General features: G+C 29.4%; 1 protein-coding gene and 2 non-coding genes across 3 annotated transcripts in view; all 3 read left to right on the top strand.

The window, feature by feature from the left end:
- The window catches only part of LOC111035189, a 148641-nt gene that overhangs the window by 37188 nt on the left and 90692 nt on the right, over positions 1–20761 (top strand). The window contains exon 2 of the mRNA XM_022316714.1: positions 11031–11339. Coding sequence (XP_022172406.1) covers positions 11213–11339 — 127 coding nt within the window. The 5' untranslated portion in view covers positions 11031–11212. The remainder of the gene's footprint in view (positions 1–11030; positions 11340–20761) is intronic.
- On the top strand, positions 6349–6440 carry Trnai-uau. The gene is given in 2 exon segments: positions 6349–6386; positions 6405–6440. It is a non-coding gene; the product is annotated as a tRNA-Ile (tRNA).
- Trnae-cuc lies at positions 19924–19995 on the top strand. Its single transcript has one exon. It is a non-coding gene; the product is annotated as a tRNA-Glu (tRNA).

A 20761-nucleotide genomic window follows, 5' to 3' on the forward strand; every position in this document is an offset into this window, starting at 1 on the left:
AAACTGAAAAAAAACTGTAGGAGCATTCGTGAAAATTTTCTTTATATTTTAAGTAGAGATATTAAATGGATATTCACAAAAGTAGCTATACATACTGCCTGTAAATTTAAAAATCTTTGGTTCAATTGACATTTTTACATTTTGTGGAGTTTGCAGCTTAATAATATGAAGTATTTACATTTTATTACATTGAAATAAACATGTACAATTATTATAGTTAATATAATATCTTTAAATTAATATTTTTGCTAAAATTAGAGTTCTAAGAATTTCGGTTTAAGAATTTTATGAGAAAATTTAATAGGTAGGTTAGGTGCATAATAGATATTAATAGGTATTTACTGTGGATTCTAAATATTTTTGAAGGAGCTATTCGTTTTATAATGAGTTTTTATTTTTCAGTTTTTATCTAAATTTTTGTTTTGGGAAATTATAAAATTGTGGAATTTTGTTCAAAAGTTTTTCAATATTGAACATGATAAAGTTAATGCTTTCTACCATTTCATAACTGAAAATTTTTAAGTACTTAAGAAATAGTTATTTAAATTATAATTAGAATGACTGCAAATAAGTATGTATTTATGTTTATTAAGTTCAACTTTTAAGTTTCTATACTTTATGTACCACACTTGAACTTTATGTCTTTATATGATGTACACTGATAAATTGTAATATACTAATGTGAACCTATTAAATGCCAGTTGTATATATTCGTCAATTTTAAACTTACAACCTTGGTTACCAAAACATCAGGTTTACAATAAGACATTGATAAATTTGAATTAATTACAACCATACTAAGCACATATTTAATTGATTAAATTAAACTTAAATCATAAATCATGTGCTGAGAAGTATAGAGAGTAATTTAGATACTCGAAAAATAAACTTAGTTAAATTGTATCTGTAACATATTTTATGTATTAAGATTTTATGTTACAATACAGGTTATATTATACATACCCATATCCAATTCATACCGACATATTTCATATATTTCAAAAATCTATACTTACAATTCATTTTGAAAAGCACTTAATATTTGAAAAAAAAAATAAACACTATAGTAAATTGAGATTTGTTGAGAATCGTTTTTCGAATACGATGATTTATCATTGCTTTCAAATTCATAATAATAATACAATACCGTGCTTTACCGAGATGAGTAAAGCGAAATAAGAGCTCAGCGTTATAATATACAGGTACTTTTTTTTTACAATTTTATCTTTAAATGTTTTAAATTGTACTGTTTTTGGTATTGTGTCACATTACACAATTTTATATGAAATGTACTGTTTTAATTTTATATTTCTTTCGTTAAAGTTCAAAAGTTATTACCTAGTCTATCACTTGATACATACACTTTACATACAGACATATTATATAGATTATAATAAGTGAAACAATATACATCGATTTTGATATTATTTTTTTATTATTAAATTGGTCCATTAAGTCAATATAAGAAACATGTATGATGTATATACAGTATACCCACGGTGCATAAAATAGCATTATAATAATTTGTATAAGTATTGATATTTGACTTATTGGGTTAGTGTGTACAGTGTATACTTTTACTGTGAGGACGCGAGAAATATCGGCACACGTGATAAAAAAATCATAATATTATGATCACATACATATGAAAATTATAAATTGCACACACAATATTGTAGAAGAAATATTCCAATAAACTGTGCGCACGACATTTTTACTAAATACATAGGTACTATACACATTGATAATAATAACTTTTTATTCATTTTTCTTTGATTAAAATATTTGTGTCATACGTGTATAGGTGAATAACATTTTACTAGTATTTTGGTTTCGTGAAAATGAAATGATAATTTGTGAAACCGACAATATAGTTTACTTTCAGTATGTCATAAAAAACATTTCCAAAATATAATTGCGGCAGCGCACAAATTTGCCACACACAATCAGACCACCTCTTTTTCAAAATCGAGTAATAATATTCATCGTGATAGTATTAAGAATAACAACGCGACCGCACAAATTACACAAACAGTGCGTAACACCGTGCATGCTTCGTCATCCTCGCCGTTTTGCAGTATATGTGTCGAGTCGAAGGCGGCCGGCGGACACGGCACCTGCTTGTAGTGTGCACCTACATTGTACAATATGTGTACATAATAACATTATATTCATGTATACATTTTGTTTTAGAACCTATCTCAACAACGGTATATGTATATAATTACACAGTGTATAGTGCGGTATCCATAAGCTCGCCAGAGCCCGAGCTGTTATATTATTATTATTATTATTATTATTATTATTGCGGGTCCCGTGGTAGCTATTAAACACCGTGACACATTTTTCGTTACCACCCGACCGTCGCCGCGACCACCAAACGTATAAATTATATAATATATTATAATATTGTTTTCTCGGCTAACATTCGCCGGCGTTAACAACAACGCAAAACCTCTGTATTGTATTATATTATAAATTATAATATATAGCTGGAACGGCTCGGCGGTGCCACATTATTATAATATACGCGTCGCAAGGTCGTACCGACGGACACGCGGGGATGTCCGCAAGTGTCGTTTTTTACGAGGATCTGAAAAACGTCGATTCGATAATTTTTTTTTTACCATTTTCCACCCCAAAACCGATCGCGCGCGACAAACAATAATATCACCGCGCTTGGGCATGCGATAATATATATATATATATATATATATATATACATATATATGCATACGTGGCACGATCCATACAATTATCCGACGCAGGCGATATACGTGCGGTAAATCAAACCGGAAAGGGCAAAAACTCACGTTTGAGTACAACAATAAAACTTCCGGCGTGTATACCAATAACATTAAACGGTCCACGCCGCTTGACGAGGGTCGAGTATAATCTTCGCTTCGGCACGGTCATTGGTAGTGGGGCGAGTGTATAGCGGCGACGGGTCGGTTTTTGTGGTGGTGGGTGAGGGGATACTAACTCAACGGCGGCGGGGGGGGGACAATAGGAAAAAAAAACAAAAACAAATGGTCGAGAATGATTGAACGCGTTCGAGGAGAGGGTAAGGGTAGGTACAGCAGAAGTCGTTGGCAAACGACACGATTCTATAAAGTATAATCCGCTCGTCTGTTGTCTCGTCGCGCGAAATAATAATAATAATAGTATACAGTGAAGTTAAATATTTTATTTTGACGGTGATGATAATGATGTGGAGGCGGGCATGGGTCTCCGTGTTGTAATAGTTATAGAGCGGTTGTTCATTTTTATTATTTTCATTTTCATTGGTCAGATTGAATGTTTTATGTATCATGCATTCTGCAGTGAAATTGTGCACATTTATATATTATGTATTATATAGTCCAAGCATTATAGAAATTATTGTTGTTACAATAATAGAAAGTACAGTAGTGAAATAAACAAAATTTTGCTTGGTTTTATAAGATATTGATTTCATCACATATAGACTTAAAAGGTCTGTATAATAACATTATAATTGAAAATGTTTTCGATATTTATAATTGTATACATTGATAAATTATCGTAGTACACGCGTAGTTGTAAAATATATTGAATATTATGTGTATAAAATAGCTATTATGGTTATTGTGTACAAAATATTATATTATAGGACAGTAATTAATTACAGGGTAATTATAAACCAGAGTTCTATAGTAATTATTATTGTTATATTTTTTATTCCTATGATACAGCACTGGAAGTATTCTATTCGACAAAAAATCTAAATAAACCTAAGCAATTTCTTCATTTTTAAATATTATTACAATTGAACAAACAATTTTAAATATTTAACATTTTAAAAGTAATATTTGATATTGTTGTTGTGAATTATGTATACTTGACACTTGTCCACTGATTTGTATTTATACAATGTTTATGGAAAAGTCACGAACAACATTTATTTCCACTGAATATGATAAGAAGAACGTTAGTCGTTACTTGTTAAAGTTAATTAATAAGACGTAACAGAGACCATTTATTATCATTAAAATTATAATTACGGTGACAGTAATCTCTTCTCAGCTGTTTTTTTTAAATATTATTATGTAATGATAAATTTTAATTCATAACTATAAGATTAATAATTATATGATAGTATAATCAAAGATGAAAAATTTATAAAATATGAACTACGAACGAACATCATGTTTTAGTTTAGTCTTAGAATTATTATAAATAAAAAATACAAATTTAATTATAGGTGGTTCTTATAAAATATAAACGGATAAAAGTTGATACCTATAATAATAATATTATATTGAATTCACTCTTGTGAATCTGCAACAGACAATTTATTTAAATCTAATAACTAATAAATAATTGCATCCAAACATTTTAAGGTATGTCCGGTGTGTGCTCCGTTTTTAATCGTTACCTTTTTCATAGATTGAATGCGTCCATAGTGTTATCAACAAATTATTATATTAAATAGTTCGAGTGCATCCTTCTGCCCACAGCAAAATGACATAAGTACGAATGTACAGTTATACAGGTACTTTCGGTAGGTAATTTATGCAACAACGGCCGTGGCAATAGCAATGATGGGCAAACTGAACTTTATTTTAACTTTAATAATAACAGATCATGACTAAGGCTCATTTTGGTCAATAAGTGTGTGGTAAGCTGTTGCACGAAGTAATAAAACCACGATACACAAGTATGGTTACAACTGTTTTAAATTTTCCAAAGGTACACTTTAATCGTTTGCGTTGATACGCAACAAATTATGTTGGCATTTTGAAGATAACTTTTAAATTTAAATTAAATTTTAAAAAAAACAGTAAGTGGATGTAGCTCTGCTGTACTTTAGGTGTCTAGGAGGTCGCTGTAATGGATGGTACTATGTTTGAATTCAATGGTATGCGAAAAACGATTCGGAGAGAAGATGATGGTATGTCAGTCTAGGATATTTTATATTGTTATTACTTATTGTTAATAGGCGGTAAGTTGAATTAATATTATTCTAAAATTATGAGCGATGCTGGAAAAGTATTATATATACTTATGTAAAATTGAGATGTTTTGGAATCGAATTGCAACAAAATGACTAAAATCGTTATTCTGTGTGTTATTGTGCAATTTCGTCTAAATTTAAACTTCAAATGATTAAAAAACAAGACCGCGCCTATGCATTTTTAATATATTTCAACTGATGTTGAAACAATATGTACATCAGAAACCTTGTATTACATTTTCAAGCTTTTTGATCGAGCCAATAATTTGTTATCGACATTAGTTTAAAATGATGGAAAATCTCATATGCCTGTAAATAGTTCAACACGAGTCAAAATATCTTGAAAATTGTTTGGTGTATAGATAACGCGGATATAAACATTCAGTGAAGATTTCATGTAACTACGATATTTTTAGAGTTACGTCAAAACCAAATTCGATTTGTCAAAAACCAGGTTTTCGTAAAAATTCCTGCTTTTCTTTAATTTTTGTTTGTTTTTCCTGTCGTTTTTATTGAAAACTATTGAGAATTTCAAACTTTGACCTTCCGAATGCACCAACGACCAACTAGATTCACTTTTCTACCAGAAAAGATGGTGTTGAAAAAAATCGAAGCACTTTTACTGCCCCCAAAGGTGATTTCAGACATAAAATAAAACACATATCATTGTAAAATCAATAGGCATATTCATCGCTCCGCTCAAAATCTAAAACTCACTAAAAATCTTAAAAATGACAAATTTCTTATAAACACAAAAAGAAAGCAAAATGAAATTAGATGGATAGGTATTCAACATGACATAAAACAAATTTGTGTTTAGGTATTGAATTAAATATCGCTTATAGCTAAGTGTAGATCATAAGAAAAATGTTTGGTTGGTTTTTCGATTTGTTGAACTACCAATGGTTTGTTTATTTTACGTTTTAAATGTTTTAATGTGTTGTAGGTACGTAGATTTATTTAAATTATAATGTATAACAATATTATTCTACAAAGTTATTATTTTATGAAATTCCACCCACCGCTTCAAGTGTATGGTGCATTAAGCATAAATGTATAATAAATATTATTGTAATATTAGAACGCAATTAGGGAATCCACTTCCTCCCAAGTCCCAGTCACAATACCGGATTTGAATTAAATACTCGAACTCACCATACCACGATATAATACACTGTGACTGTACCACTATACCGCATAATATTACTATCACCGTTGTCGTCACTTGTCGTACGGAAACGCGGTCTCCGCTCTGTAATTCATAGAACTAACTAGTAATGTACACCATTATTATCTTTATAAAATTGTTGCCGCTATTTATTTAGAATTCGATGCCAGTCAAAACACATTGTTTTGGGTCGGAATGCCGTGCGGGTCCAGTGGCGCAATCGGTTAGCGCACGGTACTTATAAGACAGTAGTCGTGAGCAATGCCGGGGTTGTGAGTTCGAGCCTCACCTGGACCATGAATTTTTGTTGAATTTTTCCGGCGGCGTACGAAACCGGTCGCCTTTGAACTAATGGCGTACTTAAATATCTATTATGTGTTCGGCGGCGTGTTTATTGACTCTCATAGATACAATTAAAAACCATGTGTCACGGAATAATAAGCGTCTACGATGGTTAATACGACGTCATTACGAATATTATTATTGAATCATTATTTTTAAATGTTGATTGTTTGTTGGATTTTATTGAACTGAGAAAAACATTAATTATCATTTAAATTGTACATATTTTATTACTATAATAACAATTTTGTTCGTAATGGATAACATTTTAAATAACTAGGTAGGTCTTTCTAGGTAGTCTTTCTATAATCATTATTTTGGATTTGGAAATTAACCAGCACATGTACAGTGCATTTTTATTTTATCATTTTACATTTAATCATTTTGGGTTGGATTAAATGAGTATTCTATTTAGCTGAAAATGGTTGCAACTAAAAATAAAAATAGCTACCTAATAACTCACGTCTTGACAATTAATATTGTAAAAATTGAATAAAAGCTATGAAGCCTATAAACTATAAAGCATAAATATTGTAGTTATTCATTATCGAAATGCATAATACTGAAAATGTAAATATACATATTGCAGATCTATCTACCACGTGCTTAAAAAAAAAAAAACAACTACGTAATTTAATAAAAGGCATTTATTTAATGAATATAATAATGTATGAATGTATATTTCAGAAGTTAATTAATAAATATAATGTGTTTAATAGAGCCGTATAGAATCAAAAATGTGTACAGGAAAATTTATCAAAAAATAAGATAAATATAAATATTTACCTAATATAGTAATATTTATAACCTATGATGCAACGGAAAATGGATTATACGTAAAACGTTATTTGGCTAACAATTTTAAGATAGTAGTAATAGTAAGTAATATTTACTAGAACTATTTTATTTTAGATTTTGAGCAATAAAAGAATTTCACACTAACAGTCTTGAATTAAATTAAATTAAATTAGGTCGATGTATTTTGCAATACACATAGGTTAGATACCTATATGGTTTATTTTTATTTATTCTCATGTGTGATTATTATATGTTAGTTGTTACTTGATTTGCCTATATTATGCGAAAATTGTATTATTACAATATAATAATATTTGTGTGTTATGATAGAAGAAATATTTGAAAAACTCACAAAATCGATTTATTTCCGGAAAACTGGGAAGTCAGCTAAGAGGATATGAAGGATGAAGCCATGGACCAATAATATCAATGCTCATATAATAGGGACTGACAAATTCTATAGCAGATATAGTGTAATTAGGGGGGTGGGTAGTTTACTCGTAATTCCTCTAATGAGCTATTTTTTTAAAAATCGGAACACACCACATTAGTATATTAAAGCAATAATACTCGAGTACACTACTATGGTACTATACCTATTGTATCATAATTTATAGAAATATTAAAACAAATTAACCAAATTAATATAGGCGACTATCTAATATATAAACATGAATGTTTGTTTGTTTGGTCGTCACCTATATAGATTCAAAAACTACTGAACGGTATTCAAAAAAGTTATATCAATAGATTCCTTGATACTCGAGGTTAGTTAGTAGCTTCGTTTTTCAACACATATTATAGGATGGCTCACACTTGAATTGTGTTTCGACTCACGAATGTGTTTTGTTTATTTATAAGGTTTCCATTGGTAACAGATAATAACAGAGTTATTATGATTCGATATAATGTTCTGTATTGCATTATATTTTGTCATTTTGACTAAAAGAGCTATTCAAATATAAATATAATATTGAGTAACAGCTATAATATATAGACTATAGAGGTTGGGCATGATTGAGGTTAATATACTAAAAAAATACCCTACTGGTTTTGTGGAAATAGTAAAAAAATACAACAATTGGGAATATTTTAACTGAAGCAAAATGATTATGCAGTTGCAGGTTCACGTGAGAAAATAAGTCATTTATTACGACTAGCCGTGGGCGAATTTATTAATTAACCTCAGGAAACGCCGGCTGAATGATACGCTAATGTTCGATACAAAATTAATGTCAGCATAGTGTATAGTGTTTGTGTTCTAATTTCTAAATAATATTATATTATACCATTATAGAAACGGGGTGACAGAGAGAACTAAAATTTTAAATTTGTACTCCTTCATGTTGTCGAGGCTTGTGGTCATTAAGTTATTTAAATTAATCTAGGACGTTTCCCACCGCACCTTTTCCTCAACGATTTATTGGGCGCTTCCATTCCCCAAAACGGGACGGGAAATTTTACCCCCTCAAACACAGACAACAAATTTAAAGTAAAAATATTAAACAATAATATGCAATTCAAATCAATAATTTTACAAATTATTTAATTAGTAATGCTATTGAATACATAAATAAATATTAATATATTAATATAATTCAATAATACATTAAAATAACACAATTGCCAATGCAAAATTCAGTGATATAAAATATATTGAAAATATTAAACAATATACAAATTACAAATAAATAAATGTAGGTACTGTTATCGGGATTTTTCTATAAAATATTATACAAATTGTCAAATTAATGTATAAGTATAATTCAATAATATTTTTACACAACTTTGGTTTATCAATAATTTCCCATTAAATTGGTTAATAAATCCTTAATGTGAATGATGACAGTCGACAGATGATCATATATTTTGAGTAAGACTAAGGAACCCATTTTCCTATCTGTTATTATGCGTACAAAAATATATATATTGATTCAGGGGGAAAATATCTTAGTTCAGAGGGAAAACGTCCAGTACCGCTAAAACCCTCGGGAGAGGGGAGGGGGGACGTCCAATACCTATTTAAATATGTAATTTCATGTTTATATGCGACATGTGTAATTACACATAACTTATAAGTGTACTGTACACATAACGCATGCGTGGAATAGTTAGATTGAGACATGTAATTTGAAATATATTTTTTATACGTTTTATTGGATTACCAAACAAAATCAAATTAGACCCATGCACAGTAATAAGTATAGTAAAAGCAAAGCTTAACGATTATGAACACGTCTGAACCAGAGCCCTCGATACCTAGTACCTAGTAAGCAGAGCCCGACTTAGCGATTTAACGATAGCCGAATGTCGATGATGATGTCGATAACAACAACAATAGTAATAATAACAATATACCTAATAATAGCCAATAGGCATAATATATTTTATATAGATAGGTAATAACAAATACCAAACGGTCATCAATCACGGCCGGCAGTTTTCAGACGATGAAACTTTAAACTGCCAATCCACACACACACAGAAATCAATATATGTGTTAAAGTGTTATACCTATATAACGGATAACGTTTCAACTGTCGTTAAACGCGTAATTGAATTGTCTCTCCTTTTAAAACTCGCATCCGATCTATATGCGCGTGGTTTCCCGATCATCGGCAATTATTTTTTCTTTTGTTTTTCCGAAAACAATTTTCAAACGAAAAGCTATTTGTTTTGTTTTGTACTCATCTCTCGACTGATTAATTCGTTTATTTTCAATACTAATCGTTTTCTTTTGTTTTTCGAAACTGCTGTTCAGCCATATGACAAAACAATTCGTCATCATTTTTTTTTGTTCTTTTCTACAGATTATCTTCGTTGCGACGTTATTAATAATGTTTACTGATTAGTGATTAAACTATTACAATACACCATATCGAGTGTACCTGCAGACGGACGTTTTTAAAATGTATATTATATCGTAGGTATTATCGGACAATGTTTACAGTTCACCCATAAGTCATATTTATATATAGGTGTATTAATATTTAATAATATATATAACAAAATGTATGTATATTGTACATAGATATAATTGTAATTTATAAATTAAGTTTCACTAGTGTCTATTAATCTGTATGTAGTGCCCACTGCCCACTACCCAATAAAAATTTACCATTACACTAAATCAGTAGATATACTAAATAAACACGATAATACAGTATTTCAAGTATTTGTACAGTTTAATATTATAGACAAATCATTGGATGCACAAACTTTAAAAATAAAAACAGAAACAAAACTAATGTTGTTAATTCTTTCAAGTACGAAAATTCCATAAAAAATATATAAAATACTATTAAAGTACCATTTAACAAGTATACGCAACCGTTAGTTGCAATAATAATGTGTAGACGTCTGCGATGAATTACGCTCCGCATGGTTCGCACTGCAATATTTATGACATCAGATTTAAGTTTGTCTTTTTGGGTTCTTTATTGTCACTGGCTTTACTCCTTTTTTTGTATATTTTGAACTACTTGGAAGTTAGAAGTTAAATCTGGCATAAAAGTTAATCGTAATAATATATTACATTGAGATTAATATGAAATCTATATAATTTAGTTTTATAAAACTGTCAACATGGTATTGAATGTTATCATTGATTTATTTTGAAGAAAGTTACTCATTATTCTAACATTTATAGGACAAATTAGTACAGACTTTTAACGTATCACATAATAACAATACTTGTATAGGATACAGTATATAAAACAATAACCAATTTTTAAACGGTTGTTTCAGGTTTTTGTTTTGATCGCAAATTCCTTATCCGTGGACGTCCGCTGACAGCGACAAAATGAACGCTGACAATCTACCGCCACTGCAAGTGCAATCGTTTTTTTAGCGAACGGAAATCGGTCGAACTAAGAACACATAAGGTGTGTTTGTAACGAAAACGAACCCTCCAACGCCGTAGTTGGACCATGCGTCCGTCTCCACCGCTGTTGATGGTATTGACGATACTGCCGCCACTACTGGTTCTGTTGTTCTGTAACACGGCTGCAGTAAGCTCTCAGTTGGCATGGACACAAATCTACGTCGGTTCCACCAGTAAGTCCGATTATTACTTATTAGTTATTATAAAATTTTGTTCCGACAATACCCTCAGAGTTGACGTACCTACTGATATCTATTTAGCAATTGTTTATGCTCATAATATACATAAGCTGGCTGGTAAGACGTAGGTATAAATGTATTATTATGTCACATAATATACTAATATAATATCTCGGCACACATCTTACCTGTAATAACATTATTATAATTTTTATTTTTTTTTATAGTTTGATTAACCGATCTACAGACTTTCTTGAGTTTTTGTATAATAGATCTAAATGATATAATTATAGGTCTAAAATGACGATTTGATGTGGAAGAATCTACCCACACTCTTATTAGTTGTTATTATAGTGCTATGTCAGAGGAGTAGGTCCTGACAACATTATTTTCAGCGTTTTGGGTGGGTTACTGGCCATTAATTTGGTTAGGTATAGATTTTTTGCTAAGGATTGTGTATGATCGAATAGTGAGTTTTGGTAATGGGTGTAGAATTTGATAGTGGTTTTTCATACTGTGCTCATTTTTGGTCAGAGTAAAGTCGTTGATTACATATATAGATTTTATTTTAGCTTAGGTATTTGTATTTTGTTTTAGTTTGAATTTTTTGCAGAGCCATAAATTGGTGTTAGAAAACTTTTGTAAAGATTTAGTTTAGTGTGGAGTGAAAGTTTTGATTTTTCGTTAAGAAAATATTTAAGAATATAGGAAGACGAACATTTAGTTTGAGTTTGGTGTTGTGGGTGTAAGGGGGGAGGTAAATTTTTGTAGAAATGTATTCGGAAATATTTTGTGTCAGTGAGATTGCAATCAAGATATTGTTAAATATAATTTGGGGGAAAATTCGTGTTTGAGAGTAAAAGTGATGTGGCTAGATTTACTTACGTTAATTTTAACTTTCCAAATTTGACACGAGGTTTCAATACAAAAAAGATGAGTTTGTAGTTGGTTAAATGCGGTGATAGGATTTTTGTGAGCTTCGAGATTTGATTTAGGTTGGCGTATTCAGCGACAAAAGCTAGAGATGTGGGTTGATTTGCTACCTAGAGTAGATGTTGCATTGTGTAGAAACTGCAGTTATGCCGTTATGGCACATTGAGGATCTCCAGAGTCCAGGGCGCATGTTATAACATTTAAATTAATAAACATATGCAAATTAAATATGTAAATGTTATCCTAACCAGGCTGAAAAACTAAAACCATTAAGGTTTTGTAATTAGTTTTGTCTCTAGTGCACTGTGTATACTATATAATATATGTCAATCATACGTAATAGTCATGGAATCTGAAAGTATTATTTTAGTTTTTGTGACAAATCGTACACAATAGATATAGGTATACAACTCCCTCTAAAATGATAATTATATTGTAATATTGTATTAATATACTTACAATCAAATTAAAATATATTATACAAATCATGTACACATAATATAATGGTTTTATTTTTGTTCTAATTTTTTTCTTCGAATATATCAATAATAGTACAAATAATATAAAACCAGGCGACAGGCATCATTATTATTACACTAAATATTTTAATATAATTATAGCATTATTTAATATCAGTTACATACTTACATTGTATATATTATTTTATTCTTTGGTATTCATATTACATTTAGAAGTTAGATATAAGAGTCACCGAACTAATTGAAAACGCTTATTATATTACTATGTCACAAAGAGAAACATTTACCATCCACCCACCAACTGTCCTATAACCAGTTACCAGTATCATATTTTCTACTATACTTCATAAAATATTATGCCAACTATAGGTAGGTACTCATAAAACTACCTAATGGTATATGTGTCATGTACTTATGCATAAAACCAACTTCTAATGTAGTAATGTACAAAGCTACCCTCAAGTACCTACCGTAGAACTTATCAGTCAAACCACCACATTCTAAATAAAAAAACACAAGACTCTCATCCTGGACAAACTAAGGCTTATGCCTTCGTAGTTTTTGGTCCCAATAATATCATATTACTTAATATACTTAACAGTAAATAACTATATCTGAATTTCCTTTAAATGTTACTACGTTAATTAATCCCTCTCATTTCCCCCTTTACTGCTTTACTACACAAACTATATTTATTTATTGATTGTTTTTAAACGGATGAAGCTCAATAATTAAAGTTTAAAATAAGTAAAAACTATAATAACATATAATAAACATTATATGGTATGCATTGAATATTTTATAGTTTATTATTTTATCTTATTCATTTTACTTTAAATTATTATTATTATTTTATATTTGATTAAAAGCTTCAATTTCCAAGATTATTAGCCTAGTTAAATTATTATTATAACGTCATTATTCATTACAAACAAATCTACGTTATTTTTATCTGCATCTACGCTTTTAATTGGTCTTAAATTTTATATTTATACCAACATCGCTCATTTTAATACTACTTGAGTATTATTATTATTATTTACTATTATAATATATTTTTGATTCGTGTTTGCTGTCAGCTGTAACTTGCTGATTTGTATCATTAACATAATATTATCTTGTAATTGTTGAACCATATAATAACATTTGGGTTGAAAACTAAATAAATAAAATATCATTAAAAAACTTCAACAGTATAAAAAGTAATTTAATTAAGGACATAAAGATAATATAAATACGTGGGCAATAAGTAAGTTATAAGGTCTGTTCCAAAAATCTACCTAATTATCCTAACCTAATAATATGATTTTATTATTTTAAGTACAATAAATATCTCGCAATTTTGACATTTTATAATTAAGTGGTTGGTTGTATCGTATAAATGTAATACGTATGTTATAATAGTGATTATTTGATTTGAAATCTTGTATAGTATTAAAACATAATAGCAAATACTAATTTTTATATTAAATCAGTTATCATACTCTGTTAAGATTATTTCGAATGCATCTTCTGCCTACTTTGTGTACCTACGACAAACTGTTTTTTATTCTGAAAGCATAGCATTTTCTTATTAATTTAAGTCACGTAAATGGATGTATACTACTGACATAATTGGTATTACATTAGAATGTCTGGAATTCTGAGTTTATGAACAATACCTACTAAAATACCGTATAACACGTGAAATTACCTATATAAAAAAATGCATATTCATAAAAGTTTAGATAAGAGGAAATGTGTGGTACACTGTCTAGTCATCTGCATCTAAGTGCTGTATACAATGTTCAAAGGATTAATATCATTTGAAATAATGAGTGTTCAATGTTAGCGAAACCAGGACCGGATTGGGGCCCAGAAACTTACCTAGCACAATCATTTTACCGGCCAATTTAACTAGGTTGATATTTGAGCAAGCTAGCGGCCCAAGTATCATAATAATCGTGCGGCCTTCCGAGCTTAGCACGGTAGCTCGCCGGCCCAATCTGAGTCTGAGAGGACACAGCGACTTACCATACACTAATACATGATATAACAAGTATAATTTACTGTATAATTATACCCAATCAAATGATAACTTAATAATTCTAAAAATTGTCTTCATCTGCAATCGCATGAAATTGGAGGGTTGGGTTCCATTTTTAATGTAGAATCTGACACAACAATAAAAATAAGTCTGTCTTTGAGTTTTTCCTATATATTATAATATTTCTACTATATAGTAAGACGGGGAAATATGTTTAATGTAATGATGAAAACAGTTTTTATTATAATTTATTTTAGATTATCTGCATATTGTGTTAAATATGATACCATTTTATTTATATAGGTACTTGTTTAAATTTGCTGTTATTGACACACTTATATAATAATAGCTGTTGAAATTGATAAAAATGCACGTAAATAAGAAATACTCAAAAGTCCAAATATTTTCATGTTGGCCATTTGGTTTCAATGTATTATATATTTATATTTGGTTTTTTGACTGCTGCAGTTTAATTTAATTTTTGTTTGTCCCCTTTGTTCTGTATATATGGTTTGCTAAGCTTAGTGATAGAGAGAGGTTTTTTCAACCACTGCTCTGTCGTCGATTAAATTAAAAACAAAAAAGGAAACATTACGCGGTAGTGGTTACAAGTTAATGCACTCAACCTGTCACCCTCAACGTCGAGTTTTAATTCCGGTCGTCACGTACGTCAACTCGGCACCACCCTTATTCCGGATATCATCGTAAATTATTAACCTATACTGGCCGGATACAGGTTTTCATTATTATTTAAATATACTACAGTCTCTTGTTTATGACGATACCATTAGAAACCATTATCGTTATTTTATTATTCAAATATAAATTAGAATAGAAATACAATTAACTCTTAGTAACTCTAGGAACTTATGTAATTTGGTAATTGCATCCTATTCAATAATTTTGTCTATAATAGGAGAATATTTAATTATAGTAATGCAATATAAGGTTAGTCACTAACCATTAGTAAGCACCTACGTTAGGTTTGAAGATAAATGTTTGTTTTGTAAAATATAACATATCTTACAGATTTGTACTTATACTGATAGTGCGTCGGTACCGACGATAAAAAAAATTATCGTACATATTAAATGCGTGAAAAACTAATTGAGGGAGATACACCAAGCATGCTGATTCTCATTTCCTTTTATTAAGATTAGGTTATTCAACTATGCTTTTTGGAACTTTGAAATAGGTGTACTTAAGGGCTATATTTTCAAATACTTAGATTTTTAAAAAATATTTTAGGAGTGTTCTGTGGCGATACCAACTCCTTAAAAAAAAATGACAATCGCTCTTTTTTCCAAACATTTTCCATCAGATGACTCTTTTGAAAATGTTGATGCTCCTTAATTAATATTCGAACGAGTATAATGAATAGCCAAAAAATGTAAAAAGCATGACATTGGAAATATATATAATATACAATATTAAATTCATATTGTTAAACTTCCTATTTATAATTGCATTAGTATACCATAAACACGAACCATAAATATGTATGCATTATAGTGGCATTATTTATGATGGATATCTCCTAACTATTAAGAATTTTGAAAAATGTTTGGATCCAAATATATCTACAGTTTGATGTCAGGGAAATATATTTTTGTATAGGATATACAACATATTTAGTTCATAACATCTAAAATAATTGATTAGAATTAATATGTTATTCTGAAAGTATTATAAACAAAAATAAAACAAAATTATAAATATTTTGAGTGATCTACATGCACTATTATCTAAATTACAGTATAAAACCATCCACGAAATATGGAAAATGAAATGATAAATAGGAGGAAAGGAATGTTAATAACCTCTGGACTCAGAAAGGATGTGACACGAGTTAAAAAAAATATTTTTTATATATTTTTTTCCCTCCGGGTTGACCGTAAAAAGGTAAACACATTATCGAGTGTGGAATCTGAAGTATACAGTGAGCTGGAGGAAAGGCAAAGTTAACCATGTGCATCTGTCACTTTCATGAAACTTTTCGATTGCATTTATTTTTTAAAAAGGAGAGATTTAGATCCCTATTTAATGATTATAGATAAGTTAAATAACGGGGCAATATAAGGTATTTCAGGATAGTTTAAACGTTTGTTTATTTTTTTACGATTTTATACCGGTTTTGTAAATGGGTCGTCTAAGTCACGAATCCTTAAACGTTGCGTATAGTTACAAACTACACTTACTTAATCAGTTAATCATATATGCATGGATTAAAGAGGGCTAAGAACCCTAAAGCCTCTCCAGAATTGACTTAAGCCCCTTTAAAAAATATAAATTCTGTTCTATCTACTATATAAAACAGTTTTGAGGTTCAGAATGTTCAGATATGTAGTAAGACAATAGGGATTTATCAGTTTTACAATTGTGTTTATTTTACACTTTTTTTTGACAAAAGGAGTGTTTAAAAACTTCTAATAGCTTCATCTATCGATCGAAAATTGATTCTTGTTTGTAAGTGATTAAGCAGGTAATTTTTAGATTTTATCGAAATTTCTTTAAGCGCAAGAAAAAAACTACCATCAACTTGTGAAAAATAGGTATCCAAGAGATCTTAACAATCATTAATTTAAACTTGCTTTACAACTCGCTAAGTGTATACTAATGCATCACTATTTTGTGCTAAGGTGAGTGGCTTCTCTTTGGCTCTTGGCTCTTTAAAATGATTATTACTTATATTTTGCTATTTTGCATTTCGTTTTTGTTCATATAACATAGCTTGAGCACCTGTTAGAAATAAATCATTTAGCAAATTTAAAATCTAAAAAATTTATTATTTTTAAGTAGAGGTTTTGATATAAAATAGGTCATGGGTCGTCGGACTTGCGTGTCGGGAGGGGGGGGGAGATTGACCACAAATGCTTGTCTACAGTCAATTTCTTCATAAATATACGTTCAATTAAGTTGTATATAATATATATACATATATCAATTATATAGACCTATTAACCTTTATAGTATTTGATCACGAGACAATTGACGATTACCGAATTAATGGAATAATATCTTTAATGCACACTGTCAAGTGTTATACGAATCGTATATTATCATATATAGTGTTCTGTGCTTGATAATTTACGCTTTAGTATTGTCAATATGAGATCTTAAGTTTGTTACTTATGAAATGTGTATTAAGCTATTAAACTATCATCAATAAAGATTTACAGGGAATCGAAATAAAAGTTGAAAGATGTTCTTGAATATTTAATTAAACAAAACCAGGAGTCGCTCTGCTGAATAGTAGGTTTCGAGAGCACCTTGTCATTGATACATTGAGTAGATGACTGAAATAGATGTACATATATTTAAAAACAATGATACATTTATAATTGTATAATAGTATCTTAATATGGTTTTCTGTAAATAAAGCAATATACATTAGTGTTTCTGCAGACATATAATGTACTTACCTAGTCACCTAGTACTAATATGCGGTAGTACACTATATCAGTCATATTATCATTGCCGTGTTTAATTAGGTATACGATAAGTTTCTTGAATTTTCAAATGTTAGACTTAGACTCCAGCTATTATTTAATCTGTGTAATTTTCTATAGAAGCAACTTCTAGAAACTTTCATGATACCTCATGCATACTCATACAGTTACATACTTAACTAGGTACTTACGAGTTAAAATGCAATGGCGTGGTGACCTGGACATTTTTCAGAGGTTCGTCTAACATTCTTACTGAAATACCCGGTAAAGGCATTTACTGTCATTTAACATATTATTAAGCACTTGTCTTAGTAATATTATAAAGATACTAGTTAATACTAGATCATTACCCTATTAATCTGTCAGGTGGTACTATTGGGAGATTACCTATCTTTTATTCCACTATTGTAAATTCTTTGTGATAACAATTATACTTATTGTACAGTATAAATACCTCAATTTGTATAGTTGTACATACAAATGTAATTTATTTTTAATAAAAAAAGAAATAGAAAAATTAGAGTATTGTGAGTGGCTCTGAATTCTGATTAATGATTATAGTTGGCTATTGGTTAATTACTGTAGGTTCCTAGAGCTACTTCTATAGTTGTACCTATTCCGCACGAAGTTCTAAAATGAGGCCTTTATATCTATCTCTACATCATTTATTATACTTATAACTTATAAGTTATAAGTTCAGTAGTCCCTACCTAGATACATATATTTTTAAATATTTATAATTATCATAATAATTTCATCGTATATACCTAAATTATAATATAGTCACCGTATAATCTGACGACTATTCATTGTTTAATCCGGATCACTACATATATGATTAAGAACAAAGTACTAAAACCGAAGCAGACATCAATCAATTAAGCTGCCGGTAAATCTAGATTTCGATTAATTTCCCTTAATTTGATAAAAACTTCGGTACCCATCAAAGGTGAAAATTTGGGGGGGGGGGTGCTTGGGGTTACATAGAGCCCCCAAATTTTTATTGGTTATAATTTATAAATTATAATATTATCATAGCATAAATGCATTATGATACATTTATTACTAAGACATCATTTTTATTTTCATAATAATTATAATAATAGGTAATTGTTTATAATAAGGCCCCTCAAACATTTTTTTCTAAGGAACATTTTTTAAATTGAACTATCAGATTAGGTATCTTCATTTTTGTTAGTCGATAAGGTCCTTTAAAAAAAGATTGATATACTTTGCAGAGGCTTTAAAAAGTTAGTTTTATGACGGCGTATTAATGAAGTGGCCACGGGCCACTTCAGTCAACATAAATTTAGCACCCTATAAATTTATCCCAAATTGCCTATGATACCTAATCTAACCCTTACCGTTTTTTAATAATGAAGTATTGTCACTGGTTTCAATGGTTTCACGATATTTCGTATAACCCACTTATTTTCAAATATCCCAGATTTTAAATTAACTTATCTTGATACCTTTACGTACAAATGAATGCGCTACTAGTACATAGTGGTTTAACTAATTTAACAATATCGCATTCCTAATTCCTATTAAATGCTATGTATAATAAACATGTTTAACAATCCCTAAAATCAGGATACAATTTTTTTTTTAAATTCGTTAACTACTTACCTTAAGGCAATTCTAGATGATATTATTCTTAAATAACAATATTTTTGTAGGGATTCACATGATCCGGTATGGTCTAGTGGCTAGGATACCTGGCTCTCACCCAGGAGGCTCGGGTTCGATTCCCGGTACCGGAATGAATTTTTTGCTCCCTAAACTGTATTAATTTTATAAAACTCCTATTTCTGACATTTGCATAATGTTGCTTCCTGTATAGATTTTTTATTAGGGTTCAATCAAATCAAATATTTTAAACTTTGTTAAACAATAATTTTGAAAATTGTAGTCTTATATTCAGAAATAAGATAAGTATACAGTATATAAATATAAACTCATAACCTGTTCTTTTAATATGAACATGTAACAATAATATATTAGCTTATGAAATTTACACAATTCAAGTTACACGTTTTTAAGCCAACAAATAGGAATTTTAAATTATTAAGAAAATAAAAAGTGTTACCAAAAGTTAAGTAGGTATCTATTATTACTTATTAGTTATTATTATATTAATATTTAGGTATTATTTACAAATTCAAATGATATTTTTTAATGCCAAAATATCCCATTAATGGTAGGTAATATTAGTATTGAAATACTATATACTAGCTGCAGTCACGATACAATCAATTATGCCTTATACAAATTACCATGATTTTTATTTTGTCCTATATTGTGTGCTTAGCGTTCAATACATGTACCATTGGTATCGATTGGTCATTGTATTTGAATTGATAATAATAATATTTTTTATAATAATCATCAATCAATAATCTGCGCCTCATTACCAAAGTATTAGGTTCAAATTGTCAATTAAAATTTGTTTGATATTTTTGTTTTCATTTCTGCAATTAAGATACCTATCGTTTTGTTTACATTGGTTTTTAAAAGATTTAGTTAGGT

This window comes from Myzus persicae, unplaced genomic scaffold (assembly GCF_001856785.1).
Source record: "Myzus persicae strain clone G006 unplaced genomic scaffold, MPER_G0061.0, whole genome shotgun sequence".
NCBI classification, from domain to species: Eukaryota; Metazoa; Arthropoda; class Insecta; order Hemiptera; family Aphididae; genus Myzus; species Myzus persicae.